The sequence below is a fragment of the Diadema antillarum genome, unplaced genomic scaffold (genome assembly GCF_040938485.1).
Source record: "Diadema antillarum isolate AM-2024a unplaced genomic scaffold, OU_Dant_1.0 seq00000007_RagTag, whole genome shotgun sequence".
In the NCBI taxonomy this organism is placed as follows: domain Eukaryota; kingdom Metazoa; phylum Echinodermata; class Echinoidea; order Diadematoida; family Diadematidae; genus Diadema; species Diadema antillarum.
In genome coordinates this window covers 704,697-724,388 of record NW_027271129.1, presented here as the reverse complement: position 1 = coordinate 724,388, position 19,692 = coordinate 704,697, and the positions used below count along the sequence as shown (strand labels likewise).

At 43.8% G+C, this 19,692-nt stretch overlaps 1 protein-coding gene across 1 annotated transcript in view; it reads right to left on the bottom strand.

Annotated features, from left to right (window-relative positions):
* LOC139724955 (GDP-fucose transporter 1-like) overlaps window positions 1-19,692 on the bottom strand; it is a 187,134-nt gene that overhangs the window by 153,362 nt on the left and 14,080 nt on the right. The window contains exon 2 of the mRNA XM_071636073.1: window positions 8,804-8,864. Coding sequence (XP_071492174.1) covers window positions 8,804-8,864 — 61 coding nt within the window. The remainder of the gene's footprint in view (window positions 1-8,803; window positions 8,865-19,692) is intronic.

Sequence of the window (19,692 nt, the reverse complement as noted above, 5' to 3'; positions counted from 1 at the left end):
TTTTTTTGGGGGGGGGGAGGGGAGGGGAAGGGTGACCAGGTCGATTCAATAATTAGAATTTCTTCAGGTTAAATTAGAGGAGGGACTATCTGAGGTTTTTGCTGGCCTATCCCAATAGGTGATGCTTCCTCTCTGATAACATCGTAATTGTCATTTGCAATACTGCAAAGGTCACGTTGTCATCATTATCAACCTGTCAACCACTGCCATCATCAATGATTGTGGATAGTAGGCCTAATCACTCTGCAGAAGTTAAGAAAACGATGAAATCCATTGTCAGCCGGACTATAATTTCCCATTCGGGTCCAATCGCACCTTAAATGTTTTTTTTTTTAAATCCCGATCGTGAAAAATATCGTATCTTATCTCAACAGCCCGCCTTGTTTCGCGGTATTCGTATTGGAACGTATCAGAACGTAGCTGCACGCACCAAGTCGGGGATACCAATCATAATGATCGTGGTAGATCGGAACCAATCATGGACTCAATCGGGACAATCATATCGAATCGTATCTGAACAGGAGATCAGATCATGACAGATCGTATTGCTTGAAACAGACCAATCATGACCATATCGCACCTAAGCGAACCAACACGTATCGACTCGCATAACCTCGTATCCAAACGTGAAATTTCGATCGAGTTCAACGAATCTTCCACGATCAGTTACAAATGTCCAATCGTGGCATTCGCAATAGATTGCACGATAGTGGGAACCCCGCTTTACTGCCATGATTTTAGTATCATCATAATAACTTTGTACCTAGAACCTCTATAATTTTCTTTTGGACAAGCGAAAAACTTTTTTCTCTTTCTTTCCTCTGCATGAGCACCAAGTGTTTTCATTATTCAAGAGAAAAACAAACAAAATCACAAGCGTTGCACTCGATCTAATCTCTTGGCAGGGTATTTGTTATGGCCAGTTTTGGTCCTGCATCACTAGGTAGTAATGAACAGGGAACCATTTTCTTCCACAAACCCACGAGCTAGAGATCTTAGACTTGAAGCAGGGAGGCGGAACTGCTTGAATTAACGTACTATAATGTACAGGTACGGTTATTTGAGAAACTTCAGTATAGCAACGACTGCACTACAAATGCATATCATCATCAAAGCATGCCTATTTTCTATCATTTCTGGAGTTACAATAATCTCGCATTCATCCCTTAAGACTAAACCAGAGGAGGAGAGATTACGGGTAATTTCAAAGTTCGCGCTCTCTATTCAGTGGAGTGCATGCGCTTCTGCTGTAAACGCGGGAGCACTAATCTCTCACCAGTCTCGTGATGTTCAAAGGAAGTTGAGGGAATATGCGGGAGGTACAAAGGCTTGCATCCCTTACGTGTTCATTGGAGCGAACATGGCAATCGCGGGAGCTACAAATCTCGACTCCTCCCGTGTTCACAGGAGGTTCAGTGTGAATACAAGCATACACAAATCCATCCCAGAATTTTATATTTTGTTACATTGGTCCTGCATGGCCACATTTTCCGGATTGTGGTACCGGAAATTTTATACTGTACTTTTTCCCATCCACAAGCTTTGGTTCTTACAATCATTTTTTTCCCCCGGAAACTTTGTTTTTATAGTACATGTAATATAACATGGCAAATAAATCCATCAGCACATTACAAGTGATTTTTGTATTGTTCATTTTGATAACAGTAGTTACAAAAATCCATGGTACGAGGGAAACTTGTCAAATCATATAGTATTCAGCATTCACCTTAAAACAAACAATTGCGTTTACCTGTTGAATCGTATATACTCACATATTTACAGCTGTTATCTACAATGTAATCAGTCTTTTTCTGTTCTTCTTCTTCTACTACTTATTACTGTCATTATTAGTATCATCAAGGTGGATGGAGCTTGAAAGCCTTGGCAGGCAATCCATCTAGGACAAGGAAAGTCTGATGTAAAACCTACAACAGGACCTCACTGTCACCGTCCCAGCTTGCTAGGCTATGACAGATGAACCACGGGTGTAAAGGGTGGGAACAGTTTGCGCACACCGTCTCTCACCTAAAAAAGCCTTTTGCGCAGGCCCTAGGGACAAATCCATGTCCCCCACTCCTACTATCCCAACTCTTCCAAGTCCTGTAGCGATGGGAAAGGGGCAAAAACGGTAGGTGAAAGATGTCACTGGGAGCCACAGTCCCAATCCCACATACAGGCGGTTCAGGATATTGGTCATCTGATAGTTGACCTGAAGATGACAACATCGTTCGGCAGCATCCTGGATGACCAAGCAGCCCTCTTTAGGGACAGCACTGCTTGCTCCACATGGAGACAGGCCTAGAAAAGGTGGCCTAAACAAAGCTCATCTTCATATCACCCAGCTGGCTAGCCGCGGCCAACGGGCATCTTCTCAAGCGGTAGAACTTCGAAGAGTAGTGGCTCCGCAACTGCCCCTAAAGGTGCAACTAGACTCAATTTGGCATGCTGGAACATCAGAACCATGCTAGATACAGCGAAGAGCAACCGCCCTCAAAGACGCTCTGCCTTAATTGCGCATGAACTCTCCCGCCTGAACATTGACATTGCTGCCCTCAGCAAAGTCCGCTTCTCAGATACAGGCAGCCTGAAAGAGCACGGTGCAGGCTACACCCTCTTCTGGTCAGGCAAGCCGAAGGGAGAACGACGCCTCTCAGGTGTGGGCTTCATGATCAGGAACACCATAGTCTCAAAGCTGGAGAACTTCCCATCAGGTCACTCCGACCGCATCATCTCCTTGCGGCTACCACTGAGAAAGAAGCAGTTTGTTACCCTTCTTAGTGTGTATGCTCCAACTCTTCAAGCAGAACCTGCGGACAAAGACAGATTCTATACAGACCTGCGCAATTTAGTGCGGGACATCCCTGCAGATGACAAGATTGTAATCCTCGGTGACTTTAATGCCAGAGTGGGCCGAGATTCGGAAGCCTGGAAAGGTGTTCTTGGCAGACATGGCATTGGGAACTGTAATGACAATGGACATCTCCTGTTGGAATTCTGCTCAGAGCTGCAGTTCACAATCACCAACACCACTTTCCAGCAGAAAGACAGCCTCAAGACAACCTGGATGCATCCCAGGTCCAAACATTGGCTTCTCTTAGACTATGTCCTTGTGCGCCAATGTGACCTCAGAGATGTTGTGCAAACCAGAGTGATGCCCAGTGCAGAATGTCACACAGACCACTGCCTCGTGCGATGTAAGCTCAGCCTTCACTTCAAGCCAAAGCCAAAATGAGGAGGTCCGCCCAGGAAGAAAATCCAGATTGGTAGCCTGAAGTCAGCCGATGTGAGAGCCAACTTCCAGTCAAATCTTCAGTTGAAGTTAGAAGGTTCAGACTCTCTCACAGATCCCTGTCCTGAAATGCTTTGGGCACACCTGAAAACTGCCATTCTGCAGTCCTCTAGAGAAGTCTTAGGGTTCTCCAAAGACTGGTTTGACGAAAATGACAAAGAAATCCATCAACTACTGGAGAAGAAGAGGTCTGCCCATCAGGCCCACCTTGCAAAACCATCAAGCCCTGTAAAGAAAACTGCCTTCCGCTCTGCCTGCAGCAATCTCCAGCGCAAGCTGCGATTCATTCAGAATGAGTGGTGGACCAACCTCGCCTTGAAAGTTCAGCTTTGTGCCGACAGCGGTGACTACGGGGGATTCTATGAAGCTCTAAAGGCAATCTACGGCCCCTCGCACCAAGTGGTCAGCCCCCTGCACAGTTCAGATGGCCAGGTACTACTGACAAAACATCCATCTTGAATCGCTGGGCAGAACATTTCCAGACCCTCTTCAGCGCCGACCGCTCTGTCGACAAATCTACAATTCAACAGATCCCTCAGCAATCTGTGAAAGAAGAGCTAGACGAAGTTCCCACCCTCGAAGAGGTCATCAAGGCCACAAACCAGATGAAGTGTGGCAAGGCTGCAGGCATCGACGGCATCCCGCCAGAAATTTGGAAGCATGGAGGAGCTGCATTGCTTTCAAAACTTCATGAACTCTTCCTATGCTGCTGGGAACAGGGTAAGCTACCGCAAGACCTCCGAGATGCTGTCATCATCACCCTCTACAAACACAAAGGTGAAAAGTCTGACTGTTCAAACTACCGAGGGATAACTCTCCTCTCCATCGCCGGCAAAATTCTAGCAAGAATCCTTCTCAACAGGCTAGTACCTGCTGTGGCAGAACTCCACCTTCCAGAGAGCCAGTGCGGCTTCAGATCGAACAGAGGTACTACTGACATGGTATTCGTGCTCAGGCAGCTCCAAGAAAAATGCCATGAACAAAACAAGGGCCTATATGTCACCTTCGTAGACCTGACAAAGGCTTTCGATACTGTGAGCAGGAAAGGCCTTTGGCAGATCCTGGAGCGTCTTGGCTGTCCACCCAAGTTTCTTAACATGGTCATGCAGCTTCACGAAGATCAGTGTGGCCAGGTCAGAAACAGAAATGAACTCTCGGAACCTTTCCAAATCACAAACGGTGTGAAGCAGGGCTGCGTCCTCGCACCAACTCTCTTCACTATCTTCTTCAGCATGATGCTTAAACGGACCACGGATGACCTCGGTGACGAGGACGGCATTTACATTCGATACTGCACCGATGGTAGCCAGTTCAACTTACGACGTCTACAGGCCCACACCAAGACCGTAGAGCAACTGATTCAAGAGCTACTTTTTGCCGATGATGCTGCCCTTGTAACCCATACAGAGGCTGCCCTGCAACGTGTAACATCCTGCTTTGCAGAGACATCTCAGCTCTTTGGTCTCGAAGTCAACCTGAAGAAGACAGAGGTTCTCCACCAGCCCGCCCCCCAGGAAGCGTATTGCCCACCCCACATTACAATCTGTGAGAAAGAATTGAAGGCAGTCAAACAGTTCACCTACCTGCGATGTATGATCTCCTCTGATGCCAAAATCGACAAGGAAGTGGATAATAGAGTGGCAAAGGCTAATAGTGCTTTTGGCAGACTCCACAGACGTGTCTGGAAAAACAAGCACCTCAAGAAAGCCGCAAAGATCAGTGTTTACAGAGCTGTGGTACTTACCACCCTCCTGTATGGCTTTGAGTCCTGGGTCACTTACAGACACCACCTACGACTCCTGGAACGTTTCCACCAACGATGTCTGTGCTCTATCCTCAACATCCATTGGAGCGACTACATCACAAACGTGGATGTGCTTCAACAAGCAGGGATCACCAGTGTCGAGGCCATGTTGTTGAAAACGCAGTTGCGATGGGCAGGGCACGTCACGAGAATGGAGGATCACCGCCTACCCAAGATCACTCTCTATGGTGAACTCTCCACTGGGCACCGTAACAGAGGAGCACCAAAGAAGAGGTACAAAGACTCTCTGAAAAAGTCTCTATCTACCTGCAACATCGACTATCAGCAGTGGTCATCCCTTGCCGCTGACCGAGGGTCCTGGCGACACACAGTTCACCAATCAGTGTCCTCCTTTGAGAACAACCGTAGGGTTACTCTCAAAGAAAAGCGAAGAAGGAGGAAGAACCGTGTTGCCACAGCACAAAACCCGGACTTGTCATTCCCCTGCAGCCGCTGTGGTCGTTTGTGCCTGTCACGAATTGGCCTCTTCAGCCACCAGCGAGCTTGCGCCAGACGTGGACGTCAATGCCCCTAAATCTTCGTTTACGAAGCAAAGCCAAGAGAGTATCATCACAACAACTTTGTAACTATAATTTTCTTTTGGACAAGCGACAAACTAACTGTTTTTCTCTATCTTTCGTCTGCATGAGCACCATGTCTTTTCTTTATTCAAGAGAAAAAGAAAAAAAATCACAAGCGTTGCACTCAATCTATACTCGTACTTTCTTACGATTATTATTTGAGAAACGTCAGTATACTATAGCAACGACTGTACTAGAAATGCATATCAGCATCAAAGTAGGCCTATTTTCTATTATTTCTTGAGTTACAATAATCTCGCATCCTTCCCTTGTTAACTCTATACCAGAGGAGGGATTACGGGGTAATTTCAAAGTTCGCACTCTCAATTTAGTGGAAAGCGCTTTTGTGGTAAACGCGGGAGCACTAATCTCTCACCCTTCTCGTGATGTTCAGAGGAAGTTGAGGGAATACGCGGTAGGTACAAAAGCTTGCATCCCTTATGTGTTCATTGGAGCGAACGCGGGAATCGCAGGAGCTACAAAACTCGACTCCTCTTGTGTTCACAGCAGGTTCAGCGTGAATACAAGCATACTCTACACAAATCCATTCCAGATTTTTTTTGTTTTGTTTTGTTACATCGGTCCTGCACAGCCACATTTTTCGGGATACCGGAAATTTTATACTGTATTCCTTCAAATCCACAAGCTCCGGTTCTTAATAGAATATAATCAAATGAATAAATATAATGTATATATTTTTTCGGAAACGTTGTTTATAGTAATAAAAGATGGCAAATAAACCCTTCCAAACATCACAAGTCTTTATTTGTATTTTTTTTTTCATTTTGATAACAGTATAGTAACACAAATCCATGGTGAGAAGGAAACTTATCAAATCTCTCAGCAATATTATTCAGCATTCACCCAATAAACAATCAAAAGGCATTCACCTTCTGAACTTATTCACATATTATTTACACCCGTTATCTAATCAATCTCTTTCTGTTCTTCTTCTTCTACTTATTACTGTCATTATTCGTATTATCACAACAACTATAACCTCTATAATTTTCTTTTGGACAAGCAACAAACTAACTGTCTTTTTCTATCTTTCCTCTGCATGAGCACCATGTGTTTTCATTATTCAAGAGAAAAAAAAAATCACAAGCGTTGCACTGAATCAATACTTTCCTGACAGAGTATTTGTTATGGCCGATTTTGGTCCCGGTCATCAGTAATGAACATGCAGGGAGGCGAAACTGCTTGAATTAACGCACTATAATCGATGGGTTTGAGAAACTTCAGTATATAGCAACGACTGTACTAGACATGCATATCAGCATCAAAGTATAGGCCTATTTTCTATCATTTATGGAGTTACAATAATCTCGCATCTTTCGAGATAATGGAGTAATTCAAGTTCGCACTCTCTATTAGTGGAAAGCGCTTCTGCGGTAAACGCGGGAGCACTATAAAGCTTGTATTCGCTCAGAACCTACTGTGGACACAGGAGGAGTCGAGATTTGTAGCTCCTGCGATTCCCGCGTTCGCTCCAATGAACATGGAAGGGATGCAAGCTTTTGAGCATCACGAGAAGGGTGAGAGATAATACGCAAATCCATTCCAGAATTTTGTTTTCTTGTATGTTGGTCCTGTATGGTTCTTAAAATCATTTTTCCCCGGAAGCCTTTTATTATAGTACACGTAATATAACATAGCAAATAAATCTCCAAAAACAGGACAAGTATAGCATTTTGTATTGTTCATTTTGATAACAGTAGTTACAAAAATCCATGGTAAGAGGAAAACTCGTCAAATCTTACAGTATTCAGCATTCACCTTCAAAACAAACAAACAAATGCCCTAGTCTTTTGAACCGTACTCACATTACACAAGTTATCTAATCAGTCTCTTTCTATTCTTCTTCTTCTCCTTCTTACTGTCATTATTAGTATCATCATAATAACTTTGTTCTATAACCTCTATAATTTTCTTTTGGACAAGTGAAAAACTTTTTTTCTCTTTCTTTCCTCTACATGAGCACCAAGTGTTTATTATTCAAGAGAAAAAAAATAATCCCGGGAGTGACACGGACCCCCACAGGTTACTCGAGCAGGACTGTATTTCGCAGTCCCCGTATGCAGCTAAATTAATGACATTCTGTGGTACTTCTGCCATTCCTTCAGAGGCATTCCTTCACTGAGTTGTCAGCCTCACGCACCTAGCACGCAGGTCACACAGCATACCCGCACGCAAAGCAATCGCAATAGCTTACTCGAGCCTTCAGCTCGGGTGAGCTAAATAAGTGTCTTGCCTGTCTTTACTGTAGGACCATATCACTTTAACCCCTTGACCGTATTATAAATCTCAAGCCCATCCATGGGTTTTTAGTTCTGCGATCAGTTACCAAAATGTGCAGATTGTCCAAAATGTGCAGGCAAATCCACTTCGCATAACTGCACATTTTGGTAACAGTTGATCCCGTCAGGTATAGGTGCACTATCGGCACATTTTGGTAAATTACCAAAATGTGCAGTTACCAAAATGTGCCGTGACATAGTGACGGCACATTTTGGTAATTTACCAAAATGTGCCGTAACACCCTTCCCCATCCCCTCTAATGGGTCCCAAGGAGGGCACCCCTGATTCCGCTATTAACAAATCATCAATGTACTAACTCATAGTATTAACTTAGCCCTTTCACTTCTGGTTCTAGAGAAGATTTTCTAAGATTCCTTAGTTTAGGTGTTCTTTTTTTGCCCCCCCGGTGAAGCATGGTGCCCATTTGAACAAACTGAGATCCTATCCCCCCTAGGGATGCTACCTGTCAAGTTTGGTGAAAATCGGTCAAGGGGTTCTCAAGAAGAAGATGAAAATGTAAAAACTTAACGCATGACGGATGTCGGACGAAGAGCAATCGCAACAGCTCACTTGAGGCTCTGGCTCAGGTGAGCTAAAAATCACCTAGCATCCAGCTGACAATCATGCACCAAGAAGTTTACCATTTAACAAGAGCATGTAGAAAGTTTTTTTTTCACTGTACTGCACCAATCAAACATAAAGCTTAAGCACCCGGATGAGCTACTCTATCCCTCTTTTCCACTTCATCATAAATACGTCAATAATGGGATAGTTAGCTGGGCAGGAAGTGTCTTAATTTACAGTTACATACAAACACATTTATCTCACCTTAAGTTTGGGGCTGCTTAGCAGATACTTATTGATGAACACCAAGGAGATGGAAATGAACCTGCAGAATGATACGAAACATGTCCACATTACCAGGTTTGTCAAATTACAATGACATTATAAGCAACTTCAATCAAAACTGGCACAAATTTCACAATGGTAAGCAAAATTCATAAGTTTTATCCTTTGGGGCAATATCTCAAACACCTTATATTTTATACTTAAAGACCTAATAAAATGCTTGCAAAATGTTTTAATATGCAAAAGAAATGTAAAATATATGTCATGATTATCAATGTAAACATGTTGTCAGTGTCGTTCCGGTTTCTATCGCTTCAAGAAACTCCCCCAAATATCACATTTTTGGAGGACCTCGCTGCAGCTTTTGCGAAAAAGATAGTCACGTGACCAACACCCCTGAACCGATTGATGACGTACTGTATAAGGACGGAGTTGTGCTCAGTTAGCAGACGCCGCTCAGCACAAGCACTTAGATTACTAGCTTGGTACACGCGTGTACACATTAGCTAGCCCGGCCAGGCCCGGGCCCCGCTGGATGTGCGCTCCCGGTCGACCCACTGACTGTCGACATGTACGCATTAGTACTAAGTACATTATCACTAAGTTAGCTTGCACAAATACCTGGTACCTCGAGCATAATGTCTTCCCCTATAATACGGGTAAACTTCGACATTGATGATGATGATGATGATGAAGACTGCAGCTCTGACGATAGCGGAGAAGAAGAGGAGGCACATGAAGTTGAAGGGGAAGATGGGGAGGGAGAGGCAGCTGATGAACCAGAACGTTATCATGGGGCTGCACCTTACCGATATGAACCAGCTGCATCTCACCCGCTGCCAGTGCAAGAGCGTATGAACATGGCACCAAGTCCGAGAATAGACCTCACGGAAACGATCGCCTGGGAAATACAGAGTGGTATGTCTGGTATGCCCCCATATAGTTTAACGTTAGAAAGGATATACTGTATTCTACATGATTGACATTGTAAGTTGTAACTGTTTGTCTAGTAAGTAGTAGAAGAACAGACCCAGCTCGCTCACAAAGTGAGCAGCTACTCCGGCCGCAGCAAGCGGGAGCGTCCCGGCCGTGGTCTGGCCCGTCGGCTGGCGCTAACAAGTTAAACTACTAGTAGTAGTCTAGTAGTAGAAGTCTACAGTACTAGTAGTAGTAGTCTACTAGTACTACTACTAGTAGTAGTACTATTACCACTAGGTATAGTAGACTAGTAAGTAGTAATAGCAGAATCTTTGGTACCACTAGTACAGAGGCTATACTCTGGAGTCTAGGGGGATATGTGACAGGGTGGGTCGTGGGTAAAAAAAAAAAGGCCTAACCAGTTTCCCATGGTCAGTTTCTGCAATATTTGTTATCAGTAATTTAGATGCGCCATTTTCTATAAGAAAAATGATACCAGTACCAAGAATGATCGTCAATTTTGGTCGAGTAGTTTTTCTTTTATGCTACAAATCATACTGTGGAAGGAAGCCCCAACGCCGTGCTTATCTACCGATGAACGCCACGGTGGGGCTGAATTCACGAGTAGGTCTTGGCCTATAAAGCAGGCGAGTCGCCGTAGTATTAGTACAGACACGCAGTGGTGGTGGGGCTATCGTGAAATAGGCCCCACCGCAGTGCGCGTGCACCGTACCCGTGCGCTTAGAGCAAGCAAGGGTAGGTCCTCCTAGGGTTTAGGGTTAGGTAGGGTTGTATTTATGGTTAAATTGGCCGTTAAATTAGTTGAGGGACATATTAGGAAGTCATTTTCGCCGCATTCACGAGTATTGACTGTGGAAGGCAGCCCCACCGCCGTGCTTACCTACCGATGAACGCCACACGGTGGGGCTGAATTCACGAGTATTTAAACAGGCGAGTCGCTGTAGTATTAGTACAGACACGCAGTGGTGGGGCCCATTTCACGAGTTTGCCGAAATATTGGATATCCAAGCGTACCACAGTTGTAATCTGTATTATTGGCTGTATTAAATCTGATACAATTCATTAAATATTCTTTTGTCTAAAGGCTTAGCCAATGACAATAGTGCAGCACAGCAACTGCTATGCGCTCGCTAGCTCGCTCCCCCGCCAGCGCTAGCCGCCGGCCGGCGGCTGTCGCTGCGCCGCGCTAGCATAGCCTTGCCAGCTCGCTTGCGCCGCGCTAGCATAGCCTTGCCAGCTCGCTGGCGCCGCTATGGCTAGGCTGGTCGGACAATCAATATCGACGACTCCATTCTTAGACGTCATCACAATTTAGAAGTGATAGTGCGCTGCATGCGGCGAAAGTATAGAAAGTTTTCCAAAACAGAGGAAATTGCATCCATTATGTTAACAAATATAGAACAAAATTCAGAACAGTAAAAAAACCCCGTACAACCATAGAATTACTTAGAATTTAACATTTGTTATTGTTACATCATTGAGAAAACTAGAAATGTCGCTACAGCGACTGGTTATACCCCCGCCAAACAACATTTCATAAGCTTTGGTCAAAAAACTGAGGAAGTAGTTAAATCCGCAAGATCTTTCCTTGATCTTCTGCCATTAATATGCCGTTACCATGGCAACGTACTTTCGGGTACTGTCGAAAAATGCGTCTTGCACATCTACAACCAAAGGCACACATCTGTACCAAGTTTCATGGAAATTGGGCAAAAACTGAGGATAAGTAGTTTGCAACACAAAATTTTCCATCATTTTGGCTCATAATATGTGAGCTGTTACCATGGCAACATACTTTTTGTCACTGTCAAGAAATGTGTCATGCTGACCTATATCCTAAGACAAACATTCAATATGAATTCCATGAGAATTGGAAGAACACTGATGAAGCAGTTTTGCCATGAAGCATTTTGCCCTATATTTTACCAATAACATGCCGTTACCATAGCAACGCACTTTTTGCCACTGCGGAAATATGTGTCTTGCACATTAACATATTCCGATGAACATCTGTACCTAATTTAATAAAAATTGATCAAAAACTGTGGGAGGAGTTCGCGACGCAAGATTTGTACCCATTTTTGCCCATAATATGCCGTTACCATGGCAACGTACTTTTTCGGTACTGTCAAAAAATACGTCTTGCACATCTACAACCCAAGGCACACATCTGTGCCAAGTTTTATGGGAATCGGTTGAAAACTGAGGAAGTAGTTCGCGACGCAAGATTTGCAACGGACCGACCGCCCGACTGCCCGACCGTCCGCTGATTCCTATATACCCCCTTCAAACTTCGTTTGGCGGGGGTATAAAAATGTCTAAAACATTTTATTAGGTCTTTAAAGAGTATCTAAAGACTTAGCTGTACTCGTCTGGTTCTGCAGAAACAGTTCTTTGAAATTTTCACCCTTTTCAGCCTCTTGGGCCCTCCCCAAGATCACCCATGGGGGACATGTCTTTGCACAACCCTGTATCCCTACCCCTAAGAATGATTCCCATAAAATATATGGAAAAAATCTGACACAGAACATTCTTAGAGAGAAATGTTAACTTTGTTATCCATGTCTCCTAAGTGTCTCAACAGGGAGATGTTACTGAAGGAGAAGACACAAGAAACTCTCCTTTGTACCCTTGCTCTGTGCTGTGCAGAAGTGTTAATGCTCTCTATCACAGGTATTGGTAAATTGCTGTGACAAAAAACAACACTTGTTTTAAGTATGCATCCCTGTTCTATCACAACAAACCTTGTGAGCAACTGTTCGCTGTCCCTTTCAATATGTTGGCAGTAATTACTCAGTGTGCAGATCAGTACAAGTGAACAAAAATAAGTAAAACATGTACCGGTACTTCTTTACCTTAATCAGAAAGATTTCACATTGAAGTGCTTAATCTGGCAGGGGAAATCCTACGAGACTGGCACCCACAAGTCATATGGCCCACAAGTCATATGGCCCACAAGTCATATGGCCCACAAGTTCGACATGGCAAAAAGGTCCATAGTCATACAGCCCATAAGTCATAGAGCTCACTAGTTTGACACTAAGAGTAAACAGGCTTACAAGTTCGCAAATGGGCAAAAACGGCGGAGTTTGACCTTACATCACAGGCTTAATGTGTTATGCTTCAAAACTGATAAGTAACGCCACATATTGTAGCCATAGTCAACCACTGTCTATCAAATTTTGCCATTACATGAACTTGTCAGTTTGAATAGTCTTATTTCTATGTTAACTAGAACTATAACTCAATGTGATTAATACCCCAACCTAACACTGAGGGAGTTAGCTCAACTAGCAATGATTACTTTGTATGTTTTTGTATTAAAAAAAAAAAGTTACTATGACAATGTATTGTTCAACACTGAACTATAGCACTCGCACAGGAGACCTGTTCGAGCACATGTATCCCCCGAACCCATCTCCCATACCCCATCTGGATTACTGTTTAGGCCAGAATGTTGTATAATATGGCAACTGTCGCAGGATACAATAAAATCTGATGAGAAATGAGGCTGGTACATAGCACATACAAGGAATATGACATGTCATCCTATAAAAATTTGAACAATGAGAGCGTTGGCAATGAAAACTTTTGTTACCTTGAATAACTCCCCATAAACCTCAATAGCAAGTTTGAATAAAATCTGACAAGAAATGTGGCTGATAGAGCATGCACAAGGAATGTGACTAGCATTCAAGTTGGAGCACTGAGGGCACCACCACCACAAACTGTTGTGTCCTACATGCTCATTTAGAATGACCGATCCTTGGCAAGTCTGAATAAAATCCCATGAGAAATGAGATTAGATGTAGTATAGCACAAACAGTGCTTACCGCTTAATCGCAAGGGGTCGGGAGACAAGTTTTTCTCCCGTTTAAGCGGTGCTCCCGCTTAAGCGATGACCGGTATTGGCCTGTGCAAACCACACAACATGAAGTCAAGTATGTGGGCATTACATTAAAACATGCACAGTCATCACACCCAACGCTAATCACAGCGTCAAATACCCGCACGATACGACACGCAGGTCCTACCCAAAACGGAGATAAGAAAGGACACAGCATGGCAGTCTTACAATTTTGGCAAATGCATTATCAGAACAAACCTCCATTTATTTGATCCACAAAATAAACCTCTTATAGAATTGAAAATACAGATACTGTTAAGTTCGGTGTTTAGATGCACCTGTGTATAAGACGCAACCTGACTTTGGGACTTAAGAAAAACAAAATGATTAGCGATCATATGATGATTAATTTTGATGGTATGGTGCAAGAGACACCTTGGCTTGAGCAGACTTCCTTCTTCTGATATCCCTCGCCCTGGCCCAATCCCATGAATGACAGAGAAAAATAAAACACACTGTCACTGATTAAACAACAAACAACTTGCAAGCAGCCGTGCAGGTGTTTCATGTAACGTGAAGAATAAGAAAAAAATGATGGTAGATAGAGGGAAACTGACAGTCTGACACCCAACAAGCATGCCAGTCACCTAAAGGCTGAACGCCATGGTAGAAAGGAATTTGCGTACGCACGCTTGTAGATTGCAGGGATGGGGCTCTAGACCTGCATACAGTGGACGACTGTGTGTGTTATCTCAAAGCTAAAGTTTCACATAGTGCACTGCATGTGTTGGTGTGGCACACACACAGTCACACATGAGTTGGTGAGAGCATGATATGTAACATGCAGGAGGGCTGAAGTAGGAAGAGAGCTCAGTCTCTCAACTACGTGTGTAGCTGGCTGGCTGGTGAGATTAGTGGACTCAATTACAGTGTAAGTGCTTGAGCAGAAACTGACAACGCACGGAAAGATGACGCACAATAAGACCCCCACTACTGCCCTACATCTCATTGCCTAATGGTAAATGTTTATAGACTGCAGTCGGCATAATCTATTGGCAACTAGTTAGAAAATAATCCTTCTGGTAAGGAAATGAAGTCCCTGCAATTTTTTCTAAGTATTAACTTATTATTTTTAGACATTAATACATGGACAATAGAAATGTTTCTGCCAGATTTGTCCCGATAAAGCGGTTCAAGGTTCCGATTAAGCGATGGAAATAACATGTGAAAATTTTGTTGCATCAAGTTTTGTTGCACATAAGCGGGGTTCCCGCTAAAGCGGTTCCCGATTAGCGGGTGAGCACTGTACGAGAAATATGACATGGCGTCCTTAAAAGTCGGGACAATGAGGGCGCTGTCAATGGAAACTTTTGTTTATAATACCTAGAATAACCCCCTGACAAACCTCCATAGCAAGTTTGAATAAAATCCGACAAGAAATGTGGCTTATAGAGCATAAGAAATGTGACATGGCCTCCAAGTTGGAACACCGAGGGCGCCGTCACCTCAAACTGTTGTGTCCTTCACGTAGAATGTCCATCCATACACCTCCTTAGAAAGTCTGAGTAAAATACAGTAACAATCAAGTTATTGCACAAATAAGCATTTTCGCAAATTTCGCCCTGATCGGGGTGACCTTTGACCCTGTAAAAGGTGGAACAGTGGGGGCAGCAGTATCAATATGTAAAGGTGTCTAGATTTGCCTATAATATGTTTACATACCAAATTTGAAAAAAAAAAATCAGTCACGAAACACAGCCAGGATCGTACACACAAGCAGATCCTGAAATATTTACCGCTTCGTGTATAAAGACGAAACAAACAAGGGCACCACCACCAAAAACAATAGGCATCTTCAATTTACTATAATGCATCTTTTTGTCGAATTTGAAGAAAATCTGATGAGAAATGTGGCTGATACAGTGCACACAAGAAATGTGACATGGCATCCAAGTCGGAACACTGAGGTCGCCGTCACCACAAACTGTTGTGTCCTTCACGTAGAATGACTACCCATACACCTCCTCCGCAAGTCTGAATAAAATCCGTTGGGTAACAATCAAGTTATTGCATAAATAAGCACTTTTGCAAATTTTGACATGATCAGGGTGACCTTTGATCCTGTAAAAGGTGGAACAGTGAGGGCAGCATTATCAATAGGTATAGGTGTATAGATTTGACTATGATACATTTACATACCAAATTTGAAATGTTCTAGAAATGTCGCTATGGCGACTGGTATGCCTCCGCCATAATGCATGGTTCTCCTAATAGGTCTATAGTACAACAACTTGACAATGTGTGATGACAGTTTCACATCTAGGCTTAATTGGCAAAATATTAGAATGACAAGTTTGTCACAAATGTGTTGAATATTCACTTTCCTTGAACTATAACTAAGTTTAATTGGATGGATGGCTATACTGTCTAAGAGCGCAGGTATTTTGGGATTTGAGGATCTTTACTTGACTTTTGACCCTTTATAAGTCTATGCATTGGGTAACTTTCAAGGTATGGAGAAAAAGTGTAATTTCAGTATCAAATAGTAAAATGTTTGCATTTTCACTTGGCCTTTGACCCTGGACCTTTAACCTTATGACCCTAAAATTCCCGAGAGGATAACTGTCAGGTAGAACATGCATTTTATAAATATGTACCGGTACTAAGTCTCATGATGATACCTTGAGTCACTTTCAAGATAAATATGGAAAAAAGAAGGGAAATTTAGCACTGTCACTTGATCTTTGACCTTTGGGCAACAAACTTCCCAGAGAATCTCCATTGGGTAATACATGTATACTGTATATCAAGTTTCAAGAAAAATCTGGCAAGTACTGCATAAATATGGGGGAAAAAGTGAAATTTTGAGGAGTTGACCTTGACCTTTGACCCTGATCTTTGACCCATGACCACTACATTCCCTAGATAATCACTGCTAGTCAGTACATGCATATGTACTAAGTTCCATGAAGATACCTTGAACCATATCCAAGATATGGAGAAAAAGTGAAATTTTAACATTTTAACTTGACCTTTGACCCCATGACTCGAAACTCTCTCTGGAGAATATTTATTTGGTATTACATGTATACGCGGGGGCCACTGAAGGAGCGTTCACGTCGCGGTCCCTGTCAGGTGTTTTACACTTGCGAATCCTTCAACCACACTACGCTGTCAACAATTATCACACATTATCATGACTCAACTAGGCCTTAGAACTGTTGATGCCCAAGGTCGCAAGCACGGGCCCTTGTCAGGGCCGGCCTTGAGTATAATATCATCGAACATCAAAGGTCTAACTGGCGCCAAACAAGATCTTTTGGCAGATCTGTGCACCAAGCATAGTTGTGATATCCTCTGTCTCCAAGAGACTCATCGCGGACCTTCACGGGTACGTCCTTGCATCTCGGGTATGACCCTCATTGCTGAGAGGCCACATGACCAGTATGGAAGTGCAGTATTCTTACGTAATGGGCTGTCTGCTGACAAGATATCTATTTCTGATACGGATGACACTGAAATCATTACCATCAACACCAAGGGAGTATCTGTCAGTTCGGTGTATAAATCTCCTTCCATATTTTCCCCCTGATGTCACCAGCGGTCGCATCAATGTTGTCATAGGAGACTTTAACAGCCATCATGTCAATTGGGGTTATGCTGAAACTAATGAAGATGGTGAGCTAGTCGAGAGCTGGGCAGACTCCAACCAACTGTTTCTCATTCATGATGCCAAGCTCCCTCCTTCTTTCAACAGCTCAAGATGGAGGCGGGGGTACAACCCAGATCTGATTTTCACATCCAGTATTGTTGCCAATCAGTGTGAGAAGAATGTTCTGGATCCCATTCCCCACACACAACATCGGCCAATAGGTCTCAAGATCACTGCAGTCATCTCTCCCCGTGCTGTTCCCTTCAGGCGACGTTTCAATCTCAAGAAAGCCGACTGGAAGGGCTTCTCTGATGACCTAGACTCTGCTATTCTAGATCTTCCCGCTACCCCTAACAATTATGATGCTTTTGTAGAATCAGTTAAATCATCATCGTGCCGTAACATTCCTCGTGGCTGCTGCACAAGGTACATCCAGGGCTTGACTGATGACTCTAAAGCATTATATGATGACTACATCTTGCGTTTTGAGGATGACCTTTTAGTGATGACACCATTGAGCTTGGTGAAGCCTTAGCTAATTCCATCACTGAAGAAAGGCGGAAGAAATGGCAAGAGCTCATTGAAAGCACAGATATGACTCATAGTAGCAGGAAAGCCTGGAAGACCATCCGCATCCTAGGAAATGACTACACAAAGCCGCAGCCAAGGCCGCAAGTCACCGCTGACCAGGTTGCCCACCAACTCCTCTTGAATAGCCGCGGAAATCCAAATCACCGTCCTCAGAGGGCTAAACTTCCCAGAGCTGCTAATGCATCCTCACAAGACGCCACAAGTTTCACAAGGCCATTCACAATGAGTGAACTGGAATCTGCAATGAAGTCTATGAAAAACAACAAGGCTGCAGGTCTTGATGATGTCCTAGTGGAACAGATCAAACACTTTGGGTCAGGTGCACACAGATGGCTTCTTGATATGGTCAACGAATGTGTTAAGTCCAACAAGATCCCAAAGATGTGGAGGAAAGCAAAAGTCATTGCTCTACTGAAACCTGGTAAAGACCCTGCCATCCCTACGAGCTATAGGCCGATATCCCTACTCTGCCACATGTACAAGCTGTTTGAACGCCTCCTCCTGAACCGCATAGCATCGTCCGTCGATGATCACCTTATCCCGGAGCAGGCGAGCTTCAGACCGGGAAAATCATGTACAGGACAACTACTGAACCTCACGCAGTATATATCGAGGATGGTTTTGAGAACAGAAAAATTACTGGTGCTGCCTTTGTCGATCTTTCTGCAGCATACGACACAGTCAATCACCGTATCCTTACCAAGAAACTGTATGAGATGACCTCAGATGTTAGACTCACAAAGTTGATCTGCAACATGCTATCAAACCGCAGATTCTTCGTAGACCTCGGTGGTAGAAAGAGTAAATGGAGGACACAGAAGAACGGACTTCCTCAAGGGAGTGTGCTTGCCCCTTTGCTGTTTAACATCTACACAAACGATCAACCTACTCAACCAGACACTTCCTCTATGCTGATGACCTTTGCATTGCATCTCAAAAGGACACCTTCGATGAAGTAGAGGACTCCCTCTCCAGTGCACTGGACTTACTCATTCCCTACTATGCCAACAACCATCTAAGAGCTAACCCAGACAAAACACAAATCAGTGTGTTTCATCTTAAGAATAGGGAAGCCAGCCATCAACTATGGATTAGTTGGTATGGGAAACGCCTGCAACATGTATCCAAGCCAGTCTACCTGGGGGTGACACTTGACAGGTCCCTCACTTTCAAGGATCACATCATTGAAACCAAGGCAAAGGTGGTATCAAGGAATAGTATTCTTCGAAAGCTCACTAATTAATACGAAGTGGGGTGCTGATGCGAAGACGGTACGTACAACAGCACTGGCTTTATGCTACTCTACAGCTGAGTATGCGTCACCTGTCTGGAGTAGATTAGCTCATGCCACTAAGATTGACACTGGTCTAAATTCTTCATGTCGTGCTATTACTGGTTGCCTAAAGCCCACAAAGGTTGAAGACCTCTACCTACTGAGTAGGATTGCTCCTCCAAGCAGCCGTAGGACCGTAGCATCCCAGAAGGAAAAGCTGAAGCAAGAAAATGACCCTCGCCACCCTCTCTTCAATCATGATCATTCAAGAAAGAGGCTAAAATCCAGGCGCAGCTTCACGCATTCTGTAAAGGCTCTGAACAAAAGCCCTGACAAGCAGCGTGTATCCATGTGGATTGAACGTCTTACCCATACACCGCATACAGTGTCTACTACCGGTCCTAAGGAAACTACACCATCAGGTGCCAGTGAGGCATGGAATTTCTGGTCTTGCTGCAATCGCCTAAGAAGTGCTGTCAGCCGCTGCAAATCTAACCTAGCAAAGTGGGGGTATAGTGAGAATGATGACACCACCTGCCTGTGTGGAGAGGAGCAGACTATGCAAC